Here is a 16,443-nt window from a genome sequence, read left to right as displayed (position 1 = left end):
TTTAGAAACATAAACAACATATTTCGTCACACTCCATGAGTTATTTGAACTATATTTAGTTTTTGGGATATGCTCATTTTTATGAGCATAGTGCAATTGTGTGATAGATTCATCAGTCATTCATGTGGTGCCACCATGCATTTTTGTGTGGTTTTGCACCACACGCAGCATAGTATAGTGACATCATGAGCATACAAGGTGATAATTCAGAAGACAGAAGAACTTAGCTTTCTGCTGCAAAAAGAATGGATGCCTCAGCTATTATGGTTCTTATTTTAGATATTTTTAAACAGGCTCATGCAAACAATGATGTTTTGCAGCCGTCCTCGGGATGTCTGTTTTTAAGGGTTGAACACATGTTCAGGATCAGCTGTAAAAAATGGCATGTAAATCTGAAGTGAAGAAGTAGGCATGGAAGAGGTCTAGTCATCACTGATGAGTGTATCTTTCTGTGGATAGAGTGCTCATAGTGCTTTTATTGGTTTATTGCTTCCAGAGCTCTGTAGATTGCTAGCTTGTGACCTAACTGTAATGGGATGCTCTTCTTTTGTGAGCTCCAGTTTTTGACTTAAACAACTAAAACAAGTTTAATTGTACCAGACAATCTTGTCTGGTGCAGCTTTAAATGATTCCTCTGCTTATAGCTCAAGCCACATCTCTCTCTGTCTTTCTCTCTACGTGGCAGAACCAGAGAGAGGCTGAGCTCAGTGTGGTGCTGGTAAGCGGTCTGGTGCTTTTGCTGTTATATAACGAGCCTGGTCGGCTGGCTGATCACAGAACTAAAAGAGCTGTGAATACTGGCCCGGTCTGAACTGTCCGTTACATCCAGTCACCCCACTAGCCAGAAGCTGGCGGCCTGATCAGTTTTTCTTTGACCTTCATAAAAGAGCGTCCCCGCCTCTTTCTTTCTTTCTTTCCCGCTCTTTTCTTTGTTGTTGTTCCTCTTCACCCTGCAGTTTCTCTCATCTTTGGGTTCTATCCTCTAATCCCAGCTATGATAACTGTGGGATAAATCTGTCATTCCACCGGGGTATCCACTCTCTTACCCCCACCAGCTGTTTTTACAGCGTCTAGACACACATGCCGAGATTGATCAAACAAGTAGACGCTACGGTGTGCTGCTGGACAATGAGGACGTCGTTGAGTGTGGGTCTTCTTCTGCGGGAGGATTAAATAGACTCACTGCTCATCTTTGTGTCCTGAATCAGGGTTTAGAGAGGCTTTGCGTGTACGTTGTGTGTGTTTATAAAGCATTAGAGAGTTGACCTACCTGTGTGAACACTGGACACAAAAACAGGTGGTGTGTATTTATGAAGACTTGGCTTAAATCTACATTAATCTCACTATTTTTGCATTGTGTGCATACGTGTTTGTAGGCATGTATGTGTGTGTGTGTTTATAAACAGTGGAGCAAGGAAGCATATGACTCAGTCTTTCCTCCGGCTGTTAGCCAGAGACTCCCCCAGTGCAGGTCAGCGTCAGACAAACCGGTGAACTCATCAGGCGTCTTCCTGTGATAGCAAGTTTTTAATTCACTTTGTGCTGACTCTCAATATTTATTGGCCTCCTGCATGAGCTTTGGTTTCCATGTGGGCTTACTTTGCATGTCTGGGGCACATTTTGTATTCAGGATTGAGAATAAAGATGTTTACTTGGGCATGTCTGAACCCCTGAGGCACAAAACATCTTTATTTTCAGGCCATTTCCAAATCTCTCTCTCTTTGTTTTCTTTTCTTATAATAACGTTAACTTTATTTTTTGCTGATTGCAACAATTGATTAATTGAATTGCTACTGTATGCTGCACATCAAATGGTAACAAGCTTTTGCTGGAGTCCTGGAGCAGTGTGGGGAGAACAGTGGGCAAAAGTGTAATAGTGGGGTAGAGTAGACGGTGCTGGTGACGGTGTTTATGGGAACCTCAGCAGTCCCGTGTTCCCTGTTTGGTCAGCTGCACGGACGGTGTTGGTCTGAGGAGCTCTGACATCACCAGTGGAAGTGAATCCATACACACCAGTCTACAGTGTAGCAACAGGGTGGGCAAACTCAACTGCTTTAGATTACTTTCTCACAGTCCTGTTGAATGTTACGCCAAATTTAGCCCCCCACAGTTTAACTTCAAAATCAAATTTTATATTGGCAACCAGTTCCATGTTTTACTGCCAGCACAAAGGTTTTCCACTCTCTGGCCTCCAGCTGCTGACATATGGTACCATTACACTTTCACTTAGTTACAAGCAGGCTTGTAGCAGGTAAACCACCCATAACATTCAGGTTGACAAAGTTTATTTTAAAAATCTGCTGTACATGCCAGTATAAGTAAGAGTTATGTGAAGCCAAGAAAAGTAAAGGAGAGTTTCTTTCTCATAGTTCTGTGGATCATCAGTGACATGACCTTTCTTAGAAACCAGTTTGTTCGTGAAGCTTTCTGCAGTTTAGAATCTTTAAATGTTTCTCGAACATTTGTGTCCCGAAAACACCTGCAGCACAGTGTTGATCTTTGTTTCTCCATGATCCTGCCTGAAGCTAAAGGTGATTCTCTAGCAGAGGTGTGGACTCAAACAAAAACCACTTGCAGCTCAACTGTGACTTTCTTACCATTGACTTGTGACTTCTCTTGGACTTAAGCCTTTTTCTGGGATTGACTTGATGTTCTCCCAAAGACTAAAAGTTCTGAAAGCATGTGCAGCAAATCAACTCTTTCTTTTTCTGACAGTGGATATACTTTGAACAGAAGCTAATAACTTTGCATAGCATCTGGGAAAAGGGGTGTTTGGCAGTGCAGACCATTAGACAGACAACTGATGACACCTTGATCTCTGAACCCATCGACTATCAGTCTGATGACTATGAGCCTTGTAAATAACCAATGTTCCTCTTTGCCGGCCATTTCAGCTAATCTCTTTAAGCAGCTATCTGCATATAAATTCACATTAAAAACATGTATAGAGCTAAATTGTCGCCGGACGATAGCCAGTGGGTTTCAAGAGCGCATTCCAGCCAATGTTTTCCGCCTCGTCACACAGACTGCGCTACTTGTTAATACTGCTTGTCAATACTACTCGAACTACAGGCGAAGACCAGAATGCCTCTGATACCAAAATCATGTCTGTTGCTTGTAGTTTCTGCATACATATGCAGATATCTGTTTATACAGATGAATGATACTTCAAACAATTACATTACGATGTGAAGACTTCCAGATTTTCCACAGGGTTTTATAGTGGAGGCAACCTGTCTCTTCTGAGATAAACAGCACTGCTGTTAAATTCCAAAATTACTATTAAATTGTATAAAATATGAAGAAATTTTACATATTGGAAAAAGAAGAGATGTCTCTCTAAAACAGCCAAATAAAACACCCCAATGCCATTTCCTTTTTGGTTGAACATGTGAAAGAAATTGGTTTTTGATTACTATCTTCAAGCTATCAGTGGGAAATTCTGAGAATGGCATGGGGGATGTGGTGCACTTAGCACGCCTGTTAAACAATTTCATGGGGTAAATTCTGACTCCGCTGTGGTCAGCAATATGCAAAACATACAGCTCAGAAATCGTAAATAACGGTAATAATATCAAAGTAATAATGCGTCAATTCATGAAGACATGTATTGAAATGTAATGACATTGTTGAGGGGCACACAACTTGTTTAAGACTCAAAACACAAAGATTAAGACTTGAACTTTACTTTTGACCCATGAGTATTGGCTTAGCAGGATTATTTTCCTGTATTAAACTGTTGATTAAAGGCCTGCTTTAACACCTCTTAAACCTCTTTATTGCTTTTCAGTACGACTGATGTGGTTTACCTGCTTTTACTGTAACCGGCTTCCCTTTTACTTTTTTACTTTTCCTTTGTTCTGTTTTAACCTCATAAAGAACTGGAACATTTTGTATCAACTTGCCTCATAAATCTTGTTAACTTTACCTGAGTCATTAACTTCAACATTAAGGAAACACGTAAAAAAAAAAAAAAATAGCTATGCTGGCACAGATACAACATGAATGCAAGACAGATAAATGAGGGGAAGCTGGGTTAAGTTGGCTATCATTATACATCACTTTCAGCAAGTGGTTTTACTGATAAACAAGTCATACAAGAAGGCCATCTCTTGTAGTGCTCCATCTCAGCCTCTTATGAAAAGAAAGCCCTCCCTCTCCCACACAGCTTTGAATAGAGAAGTGCTCTGTGGCCACACACATCTCTGCCAGGCCGTATCTCAGTGCCAAACATTTGAGCCCTCTCCCTGTTGAAGGCCTGTGGGCCTTTGTCTCCGTGTCTGATCTGCGACTCCGGTTGAGAGAGGCTCAATAGGGAAAGACCTCCCTATCGTGTTAGGCTCAGGTCTCTCTCAATAGGGGTTGTTTCTTCGGGAGCAGAGGACATTTCCATTGAAGCTGCAGCTCAGAGAACACGGGAGAAAAAAAGGAGCGGAGTGAGGAGTTTTATTTTGGAAGTAGGATTTGTGTGTTGGAGGGTAGGGAACTATGAGTAGGAAGGTCCCCTCCTCTCGTCTTATCTTAGAATCTCACAAGCTGAATCAATCATGGTTTTGTGTGAAATTACGTCATTTTTAAGTTTTCCCAGAAAGTGGAAAGGCTTTTGAGAGTTTTTGGTTCGAGTTCGTCTTTGTCAGCACGTTGACAAAAATGTCCATCTAACCAGTTATTTAGTCTCATTGTGAGTCGCAAAACCAGATTTGTTGAAAAAGGAGAGAAAAAAATACCACTAAGGAAGACATGATTTCATTTTCTTCCACTGTGCAAAAACATATTTTAAGGAATGTTCAGTGCTTTGCTAATACATGTTATATGATCTAAGATATTCCTTAAAGGTGCACTATACTGAAAACAAAACATTAATATGGCAGCAAATAACAGTTTGCTAAGCAAACATATAGTGGAAACATGGTTTCTTGATCATCAAGCATCTCTGTTCTGGTAGCTGGGACGGCCTCACATGTCTGTTAGTGCCTATTGCTGCATTCATGTAATTTCAGAAGGTTGTAGTTTCTGAGTTGGGGAGTCATTATTTCATGTTCATGTGCTTTGAGGTGTTTTGGGAACAACATGGAAGCTACAAAGAAGACGGGTTGCATTTTTATCCTAAGAGCATTTAAGCAAGAGGTTGAAAGCTGTTTCCAGTTAAGTATATATATATATATATATATATATATATATATATATATATATATATATAATCTCATTAAAATCTCATTAAAATGCAATAAATAAATAATAAACAATAAATGAATGATAAACAAGCAATAAATAAATGCATAAACCATATGTATGCATTCATGACATCAAGTCAGCAACTACTAAAAGTACATGAGCATACATAGCTACTAGGAACAAAATAAGGAAATATATATATATATTTTTTACCCTCAGTTGCTGACTCTGTTTCCATGCTTTCCGCCATTTATGCTGCCCTGAAATGTCACACAAACAACACAACTCGGAAACTCGAATATTGTCAAAATTACCCAATTTCCCACTTGTAATTATGTAATTTTGTGTTTTTTACACAAAAACTTAAATATGAGAAAACATTTCAAAGGAGAGAAGTGCTTGAGAAAAGTATCAAAACAGTGTTAATGTTGTTACAAGAAGCCTCTGCCTATGGGTAAACGAAATCAAATAGTGACATTAAGGAATTTCACTTCAGACTGAGGAAAGGTCCTTCTGTAATGAAGGGAGTGGCTCTGCTGTCAGACTGAGCTCTGTGTGGTTGTGGCAGATGGAAATGAAAAGGTTGAGGTAGCAGACTGTTTAAACTTCCAAACCTTTCCTCTGAAAAGTTGCAACAAACCCACCCTTTGAACTCCCTGGGAAGCTCTGAACTGCATTTTATCAGTTTCAAAGAACTTGTACTTTCATCTGTCTTGTTTGGGCATCTGGCGAACTAATTAGCTGTTTCCTCTCCGCTGAATGTTTAGGGGTGGGCATGGCAGCAGTCCGAGGTTAAGGGGTGGTACTGGCCAGTGGGGAGATTGCAGGTTTGGGTTGTTACCACGGCTTCTGGAACATGGAGCTGCGGGCATCACATGTGTTGGCACAGGGTGCGGGCACTTCAGATGTGGTCAGGGACATGTGGAAGCTTTCTAGGGTTTATCCTGCCCAACCCAGTTTAGGGCTCCGGAGGGGAGAGAGAGCAGGCTTTACAGCAATTCAAACATTGGAAACCTGTACTCAGACAAACAAACAGGGATGCTTTGTGTGTATTTGAGTGTGTGAGTGCATTTTTGTTACATTTAAGGTTTGGATATGTGGGTGGGTATATTTGTCACTTTACTTTGGCTTTGAAGAATTTAAATTAAACATAGTGAAGAAAAAAAACTGACATTTGTTCTATTTCTGATAGATCAATCTCTAAATGTGTTTGCATGTTTGGCTTGTTTAAAATCACACATCCTACGGACAAGCCAAAGAGACTGTTAAGGTAATCAACAAGGATTCAGGATATGTTGGTGAAGATTCTCAGTCATCCAGGTTGTGGCTTCCGAATTCAAGTTCTGAACTGACAAAGACAAAGCCTCTTGGATTCATTCATTCAGTCATTGTCCGTGGCGGGCTATACCCTGAACAGGTCTTCAGAAATGTCTTCCAAAAACTCAAGCAAGTCCAGATGCCTAATTTGATACCTAGAAGTATGTACGTATATAGAAAATGTTTTGGCTCTAGGGGAGCAGAACTGCTAGATTGAATTTTAGGGATATTTTATGCTAAACTAAAGGCAAAAACACATCAGAGTTTAAATGCACCACTTCAAATATCCTTCAAAGCTCACCCATCTTGGATCACCATTCTTGCAGTATATTTACCCTGGCCTGTGTTGAGACAGTGTCCTTCCTTGATACCCAAGAATGCCGACTGACGGATCCGTTGACTGAAAGAGTCAGCAGACAAGGACCTTGGGTTGGAAGAGATTGGCAGCTCTATTTACATGCTGAGGACAAGGGTGTTGCAAAGCCAACATTCAAGTCAAAAGTCAAAGAGATGTCAAATTTGGCGTCAAGGTTCCCACGCTTTCCCAGCCAAAGTCTACGAACCATGCACCGCTAATCTTTTTTGCCATGAAACCCCACCAACCCCCTGCTCCTTTCTTCCTCCGTCGCCACAGCCCGGCCCCAACCCAACCAGCCGTATCTTCAATCATAAAGTCACTCTGCAGGCCAGGGTTTCCCCCTCTGGATGGCCAAACTGCCTGCTTTTTTCTGTGGGGATGTTAATTGGTCATTTTGGGCGCAGCTCCATGGATGGTATCTATTTCACATGTGACACTGGCAGCCTTTGAGGGCTCGAGGAGCTGCGTGGGCAATTATTCTTAATGAGGCATGGGGCACTTTCACAGGTCTTTTCATCGATGTTCACCAGCTGTGTTATACAATAAATCTATTTTATACATTTGCTTCTGTAGACCACTTGACGTAAAGTGAATTGATCCATTTGATAAAAACTATTTTTGACAAAACAAAAAAATCTTATTGTAGAAATGTCCTAATTGACTAAACTTAAATAACTCTTGGAAGTTGCAGAGAGAAAAGCCTTTGCACAAGAGACAAAGAGAGAAAGGCATTACAGTATATAAAAGTGTTTCTCCATCTGTGCCTTTGTGTGTAAATCTGTAAATAGTTTAATCTTGGTGTCTGGTGGTGTAAAGTAACTAACTAGGGAGCAATATATTTATTACTGTTACTATTATATTTTTCGGTTCGTAGACTTTAACTTCATTTAGTCATACAATATAACAATAAAATCACGGGGGCTCACAAGGAATACTTTTACACTCTAGAGATATATGTAACTTAAAATATCTAACACTGGGACTAGACAAATATGATATATTCTGTTGTGTTGTGCACTTACAAACATTTTCAACAATGTTCAAACCCAGACACATATGTAATATTAATCAAGAACATGGTGTTAATGTAATTTGGTTGCTTTTGACCGTCAGTAGCGTCATATGCTCTTTTGCATGTATCAGGGCTGTGTTTGTCTGCAGAAGCTATCATGAATTGTCTTTTTATTCAGTTTAAACCACTTTTTTTTTCAATAAGCATTTTCGATCTTGGTTGTTTTTATCCGGATAGATAAACCTTTGGATGTCTAGCTTCTAGACGTAATCAGAGAAACAGGCTGAGTTAAATTTAGTGGTAGCTTGCCTCCAGCCCCTGCCATGCCAAACAGCATAAAAAACACAGATTTTTACGTTGAAACTGCTTTGTTCTGTGTTTTTACCGGTTTGAATTGCCTGGCCTAATTGTTTTTGAGAGGAAGAGACCTCTGTAGATAATATAGCTACCTGTTAAAACCTCCTGAACAAGAAATTGACTGCAATGACGACGTCACTCTGATTTTTGTTATTATATTCACATTTGCATACATTTTGCACATGATACTGTCTGTGTCTACTAATGAAAAATTAGTGCATACCTGTGAGTTTTTTGTGGGCTTTTTTCAGTGTCCAAGTGTGGGTTTTGTTGGGATCGAACAGCTCTGACACAAAGAGTACAAGAAGAAGAATGCATCTCAGCTAATGAAAGAGCAGCGTGAGCCTGTATGAGGAATGAATCTCATTTTATAGCCTCATAATGAGCTCAGTTTTCCTCGCACAGTATTTTAAGATTCTTTTCTCCCATGTGTCCCTCATGGTCAGCTGTGGCAGACAGCAGAGCGAGCAGAGCAGTGGCGCATCGTGGGCCAGCTGCTGTTCCAAACACAAACACACACGGAGTCAGAAGTGAGCAGCTGGCTCTCTGAAAAATAGAAAATCTTTTTTGATAATTGGGGAAGGTTGTAATTCTGAGCTGCTTCTGTCTATTTGAGGTCCGTTAAGTACAGACTGCATCGAGCTTCAGACTGGGACTCAGACTTTAGTGTCTGAAATAACCAGGGTCCTTTTTCCAGTTATACTGTAAACTAAGTAACATTGTTTGTTATGTTATGTTCTCTGTTAACTTGTGATACAGTAATTCCTGATAGCTTGTAGACAGTAAACACAAAATCCATTTCTTAAGATGTTCTGCCAAAAAGGAAATAGCATGTTTTTGCTAATTTCCTTGCACTTTCCCCTCCTTTTTAGCATCATTACCCTCAAGACTCACTGAGATTGAATCTAAAACCAACACTTAGAAAACAGTATGCTTTTTTGGTTAACAAAATGTAAGACTAATAAGATCTGGAAGAGTGTCTCTGGTCTGATGTCTTTTGTCAAGACCGCCAAATTTTTATTCCAAATGTCTTATTCTGTATCATATGCTTTTTTACTTCCCTCCAACAGTGCGTTTCGTGTGATCAAGCACATTTTTCACAACCTCAGAGCTGTTTTAACACAACCAGATATACAGAAAGTGCCGGTGGCTTGGAAAAGCTGCAAGCATCTGTGGATGGGATCCAAATCAGAGACGTTTATAGTTTGGCTTTGCTTCTGTCTCAGTAGGCAGCAACAGTAGCTGGCATGTTGAAGCTGAGGCTTCACCGGGTCGCTGGTCTTTTACAGACTGAATGGAAGTAAAAATGGCCACCATATCATGCCCCACTTGCAGAGAATAGTAGAGAATACTGTTCTGTTCTCAGTTTCAACATGAACTCAATGCTTGTTGTGGTTAATTCAAAGAAAAATCTTTTCTATCTATAGCTGATGTACCTCAGTCTCACACTGTCACCTCTTTCTAATGTCTCATCAACATATGACACATCAGTGAGATCATCATCCCCTCTGTGTAAGAACCTTGCAGGTCAGAGGTCAGACTCTTCAGGATAACAGCCATGACACTAAACGTGTGCATGTTTTTCAATATTCCCATTCAGAGGTCAGGGGTGACCAACATGAAAGCCTGAGTAAAGGTCAAAGTGACACAGGTTATTAGTCTTGACCTTGTCGTGTGTGTTGTGGAGGATGTGCGTTGTTGAAAGCGGACATCACACCACAGTGTGAGCTAGCAGCGGCCTCTCTGAGCCCAGACTGGTTGCGAGGGAGCCCCTCAGAGAGCAAACACTCTGGCTGAACAGAGGACGTGTTTGACACACCACCTCTCTCATCACTCAGGAATGTTTGAACAGAACAGATTGGTGAATTTTTTCCCAAATATGCAATTGTTCAAAGTTCAGACTGAGTTTTCAGAGGGAGCGGTAAATACCAAGAGTTCAAAAGGATCGACCATGATTAAAATGCTTAAAAGCAAGAAATGAAATATCTTAAAATACGTCATTTTATTGTTTGAAATTTTATATCATCACAGTTGAAACAATCATGACAGACGTGTAGTCCAGGTTAGAAGTTTACTTTTTCTGATGTCTGAACTGTCCAGATTCAAGATTCTCTACTTTAAGCAACAGCTAAATATTTTGGGAAAGACGCTTATTCGCTTTCTTGATGATTGTTAGATGAGAAAATTGATTCCACTTCCATATCTATCTGTTAGAAAGAAGATGGCTCGACTCAGTATTAGGGGGAGAACCCACTAGCTTGACTCAGTCAGCATCCCTAAAGCTCACGAATGAGACTATTATTGGATAAGGTACCAACAACTTGTCCCTGTGACCAACAGTCAGCAAAACCTTTGCCAGGTGACCTTCAACTGCAGAAAAGGACAATTATTGATCTTTATATCGTGATTTTTTTTTTTTTAATTAATGACAGCTTTTAATTTGTTAAACTTTACCGGAACCTGAAAAGTGGAAGCTTCACAATTTCTTTTGGCTTATGTGGTTAGCAAGATATTTTCATGTGAAAGAATGGGCTCCAACATGGAATCTCAGAGTCTCTGCTGGTTGTCTGAAATCCTGACAGTGATGATGGGGCTCCAGGAAAAAATAGTAAGATTAAACAAATGAGATTTACGAGCTTTAGAGGTGCTGGTAGGTGGATTTTGTTATTGTTGGACAAAGTCATGGTTGCTTTTTCCCATGTTTCCAGTTTTAATGCTACAGTAACCAAAGCTGTGTCCTGGCAATAGTTTCATATGGAGCGGCCAAATATAAGAGCAGTACTGACTGTCTCATTTAACTCTCGGCAAGCAAGCAAATATGCAAATTTCCCAAAATGTGGAAATATTCCTTTTTGTTTCAGGGAGCTCACTAACACAAGAAACCTCAGCACAAAACATGACCGCACGAAAGACAGTGTATTAGCAGTCAAACTAGAGACGTTTTTTCATTCATCACCATGGAAGTAGAAACCAACACTTGTGCAATCGATCTTGCTTCAAATGGCTTTCTTTTGCAACTTCAAAGAAGATCACTTGCAATGACAGATCCCAAATCACCGCAATATGCCAAATGTGACCACCCAAAACACTCCACAGTCCTGGGTCTTATCTCAATCTGTGAATAAGACTTGAGAATAGTAGGGTTACTGACTCATACACAAAATCAGTTGTGAAAAAGTTGTGGACACAAGTGCATAAAACTTATCTCTACTTAACTATGACTGAGAGACAACCTGGTGGTCTTTGACTGCTCTGGATGTGGTTGTATATGTTAGATGTTAGAGGATAACGGAGCTGGTTTGTGTTCGCAGGGCATGGCTTTCTCCCTGGAGGAGCGTCTCCAGCTGGGGATCCACGGCCTACTGCCTCCCTGCTTTATCAGCCAGGACGTCCAGGTGCTCCGGGTGCTCAAGAACTACGACATGAAAAAAGACGACCTGGACAGGTGAGACTTATATACATAACACAGACGGAAATCTCTAAATAATACCTTCTTATCTTGTTTTACATCAGTAAAGTTAAATTGATTCCCCAGAGGTTTCCCTTGCCTCTGTGCACACTGAGAGCTCCTACATCTGGAAGCCTTCAAAACACAAGAGGCAGATTAGCGATCAGCCCTCAGAGATCTAGATCTGTCTCCCAACACCATATTTTTTACCAAACAAATCTCCACGCTCCTCTCTTCCCACCCCCATTTCTCCATCTCCTCCCTGTTCTCCTCCACAAGTGTTTTTATAACCTCCACAGCGACCAAATGAAAACTTCACTTCAGTTTTGCACGCTCCATTAGATGCTTAGGAGTCTTAGCTGTTAGCATTATGTAATGAATCGGCCACATGCTTACATTTCAGTCTCTGATCAACAGTATCAGGCCTTGGACTGCCTGTTTACTGTTTTGAATTATATGCAGAGCGCTGAATATTATCTGTCTGTGAAATTGCCTCTTATTCCAGTCTCCACCTCTCAGTCAGCCGTTCCATCAGCTGTCACTCCCAATGTCAAGGATGAGTGAGTTGCTTGTGGGACGGAATATAGGGTCAACAGGAACTTCAAGGGCTCCTTAACTGCCGCCTCATTTTCACCATAGCAACATAAAGAGCTAAAAACAGTCATTATGAGCTTGTCATTGCCATTCCCATGCCCTCTCGATGTCACTGACACTCTGTCTCTGGGCCCCGAGCGCGTTCCAGCTTTGGGCTTTGGTCCTGTGGATTAAGGACTGCTATTTGCCTGCCCTTGCTCAAGCCGGCTGTGTTTACTTACAGTCTGTTCCCCCAACTCTGAAACCTTCTTTGGTATTTATTGCAGGGACGCAACCCATAACCCATTCTATTTTAATCAGATATCGAGACTCTAGACATTTGTTCTATCTTTGGAATTTGTCGTGTTTTTGAACTACAGTGACAAATTTTGGCAAAGAGAGCACATGAGTTTATGATCTGAGATGATGGAGTGATTTAAGTACCTACTGTGACTGTGTCATCAACAGAGGAAATGGATGTTCAAAGGTGTTGCCAACTAAAACACTGCAGTTTATAAAATGCTACAGCTAACCTCATATCCACTCAGGTTGTTAGAAAGCAGCAACACATTTAAAATGAGCCATCTTATCACTCGCGTTTAAGTAGATTAAGAAAGAGATAGATTATGTCCTAGCTGCTTCAGCAGGTTGACTTTAAAGGAAACACTCACTAAGTCAGCGAGGATCCTGCTTTATAAAGCAGTGTGTACTGTAAATATCCCTGTTTCCTGGGCGCGGGCAGTGCACACGCCTTTTAAGGTTAAGAAATCTTCCTTAATGTCTGCCAGCATGAAATCAAACAATGGCGCACTGCTGTAATATGTTTAGATTTGATGTGGGGATTTAATTATAGTTTTGTTTGCTGAGTCAGAGGCACTGATTGACAGTGAGGAGTGAAGTCATCAGAAGGTTTGCTTTGTGGTGTCCTTAATTAAAATTCTTAAATGGGCACCTCACGTATTTTACAAAATTCGTTTACTAGTCACAACATGCTTTCACTCTGCCTATGAAAGCAGTTGAATAATGTTATTGTTATAATTCAGTGTCTAAAATCTATGGCTTTGAAGGAGTTTTCTAAAGTCTGAGAACTGAGAAAATCATCAGAATGTATATCAGGAGGTAAAAATCAAGATGTCTCCCTTTGGTTACAACGAACAAATATATATATATATACATATTTTTTTTTTACTGTCAACAAAACTGACCATCATTTTGTCAAATAATTGATTTATCAATTGGTCCATAAATGTCTGAAAATAATGAAAAATATCAATAACAATTTTCTAAAGCTGTTGTTAAAACACAGTTAATTTACCCAGGAGACAGGGGTTTGGGTGTGGTGTAAAACCAATATGTATGGCTAACCATCTTTTTTTTCTCACCCTTCTGACCATGTTATTTTGGTGCCTAAACCTAAAGAAAGTGAAAGTGAAACCTAAAAAACTGGTAAAAGCCATTGAATAGGTGGAGCTTCTGAATATACTATTAGGTGAAGCAGGCCCTTACTGACCCATATCTATCTGTGAGGCTTGTAACCACAGATAATGGTCATTTAATAGGCTAACAACATACCAATTGGGTGATTTCTTTTGTTAAATAATGACTTTAACAGTCATTCTTTTATCAAAATAGATCTTGACTAACTGAGCAATTTTCTGGTAGTTGACCAAATGAACAGCTCTAATCTCATCTTCAACTGCATGCATCTTTAACCTTATTTCATAACCTGTGGGGATTCAAATGACAGAGTGTAGTACTCATCCCACATAATGTTGTAAATGATTAATCATTAATATGACTTAATATACAATAAGAAAAATTACATTTACATTGTTTTATAACAATGTTTGTCTTAACTCAAAAAGAGCGATGGTGTACTGACCAGCAGACCTCGTCATGTCCACCCCTGATACAAGCTGACAACAGATTTCTTTTCAGCTCTCTGCCACATTTCATCATCTTCCTTAGTGGATGGAGTTTACTCAGTTTCATGGAGATAGCACAGTTGTCATCACATGGCCTATCTTCATGATGACTCAGTAAACTCTATCAGCCTAAGAGTTTGACATGTGGTTGAAAGCTCTGGAAAAAAGAATGGTACTTTATTTGTGTGAAACTTGCCCAACTCTTAGTGAACTTTCATACAAAAACAAATTTTCATGGCAACATTTTTTTTTCACCATACAGTAAGGCATACAGAAACCCTTCATTTGATAAATTACATGTGGCAGAAACTAATGTGGTCCACCAATGTGAAAACAGTGCTCCTCAAGAGCAACTGTCACCACCGTGCATTGTGCAGCTGCTGTGGCCTAACCTATAGCAGGGAGGGCGTGCATGCTTTTTATCCCCTCAACAAGAGGCACCTTGTACTCCTGGCTTTATGGAAACTTCTCTGATTAGGAATAGAGCCCTTTCTGGCGTGCTCTGCTTAATTTGGGTTATATGCAAACCCTCAGTTCCCGGTCAACCTACAGAACAAAGAGCTTGTGTAGGCTATCTGAAGGGCTGATTTTTATTCTGTGTATTTTTCCAATCATTTGGAGCACAACTCTCTGACCAGCTCTCTTTCAAGTGTTTCGTTGCAGTTCCTCCAAAAACACACAGGTTTTAACATCTGACTTTAATAATCCCCTCCTCAGTTCAGCAGGTATGAGTCCTCAATATGTTAAAGATTAACATGCTGTGTTTTCCTCCCTGCTCCTCCCTGTCACTCCCAGATATGTGTTTCTGATGGGGCTCCAGGACCGCAATGAGAAACTCTTCTATCGGGTGCTAATGTCAGACATCGAACGGTTCATGCCCATCATCTACACCCCAACTGTGGGCCTGGCCTGCCAGCAATATGGACTGATATTTAGAAGACCGAGGTGAGACACACTCACAATGTTGAATCATTTAAATTTGATTTTCAAGTTGCAGCACAAAATAAATTGTTTTATATCCCGCAGCTTTTAACAGGCAGTAGGCCAAGTGGAAGCTGGTTTCCCTCTCTGTTTCCACTCAGTCAGTCTTTCGCCACTCAGTTATTAAGCGTTTTATGATATCAGTTGTTGTATTTTGTTTGTTGTGGCACTACCAGCCAGTATTGGCTATCCCTGGCTGTGTGGTGCCAATATTCCATAATTGTCTGGTTACTCGTTTCCACCAGTGAGAGCCCACTTGTTTGAGATGTTTGTCAGGTGACAAAATGTGGACATGCGTTCATTGAGGGTGGAAGTAACCGAGCTGCCTTTGCTGTCGTGGCATCTCAGTTTTAAACCCACGCAAAAACACTGAAGGTATTTTTTTCTTTTTTTATGATCAATTTTTTATTGCTTTTTCATGGCAGTATTCAACATATATTCAATGCTTTGTCTTTACATTTAAGTCTGTAGTGAACAAAGAAATTAGCATTTTGAAAATCATATAGCTGCTCATTATATAACCCCTGGCTGGCTCAGAATTATACTGATGACTAGACAATAATGGCTTGTCAGTTTTTGTCTGATGAGTTTTTTTAATCTGTCATTCCAAAAAAACTCCCAAAAACATTACACATAGAAACCTTGCACAATGAGTTTTTAATTAGTATCTTATCATGCTATTTGTTTTGAAATTTAAAAAAATTAGACAACATGCAAAGACACATTTGCTCCCTTGCCTCTCTCCACTTAAGGTAAGTCCCTGTCTGTCACCACTCTCTCCCTGTCTTTTGCATTTGGCACCGCAGCTGCATGAAGGGACTGAGCTGTCCTCCCTCTCTGTCTCCACACTGTCTCTCTCTGTCTGTGTGCAGTCCACCTTCCCTTCCTTGTAATCATCGCCCACCTTTATATTACTATCTGACCAATTAAAAGGTAGCTATCTAAGTTATGAAAGGATACTGTGCACCCTGTTCCTCTGATGTGCCCCACCACCTAAATTTCTTTTCTGCTTCTTTGTCAAACAACTCTCTTACAGCTTTTTATGGATGCAAAATATGCAGAAAATCAAACCTGTTCTGAAAACCTAAAATGACGGACCAAAGTTTCAGTGTCTCTAAAGGTGATTGACACAACATGAGGTTGTATTTATTTTTAGATGTGGGATAAAACTCATTGTGCTAAGGCCTTCAATGCATTTCCATTCACCTTTTTTATGCACATTTTTAATTTGCGCATTACAAAATCTGAAAAGAAATGATAAGTATAGAAAAAAAGACTAAAACACTGTAAAAATAAG

At 40.1% G+C, this 16,443-nt stretch overlaps 1 protein-coding gene across 1 annotated transcript in view; it reads left to right on the top strand.

The window, feature by feature from the left end:
• The window catches only part of me1 (malic enzyme 1, NADP(+)-dependent, cytosolic), a 96,222-nt gene that overhangs the window by 26,259 nt on the left and 53,520 nt on the right, over positions 1 to 16,443 (top strand). The window contains exons 2-3 of the mRNA XM_042490757.2: positions 11,531 to 11,664; positions 14,961 to 15,110. Coding sequence (XP_042346691.1) covers positions 11,531 to 11,664; positions 14,961 to 15,110 — 284 coding nt within the window. The remainder of the gene's footprint in view (positions 1 to 11,530; positions 11,665 to 14,960; positions 15,111 to 16,443) is intronic.

The sequence above is a fragment of the Plectropomus leopardus genome, chromosome 11 (assembly GCF_026936395.1).
Source record: "Plectropomus leopardus strain MGB_pleo_1.0 chromosome 11, ASM2693639v1, whole genome shotgun sequence".
NCBI lineage: Eukaryota > Metazoa > Chordata > Actinopteri > Perciformes > Serranidae > Plectropomus > Plectropomus leopardus.
The sequence above is the reverse complement of the archived record's forward strand: the minus strand, read 5'-3'. Positions and strand labels throughout refer to the sequence as shown.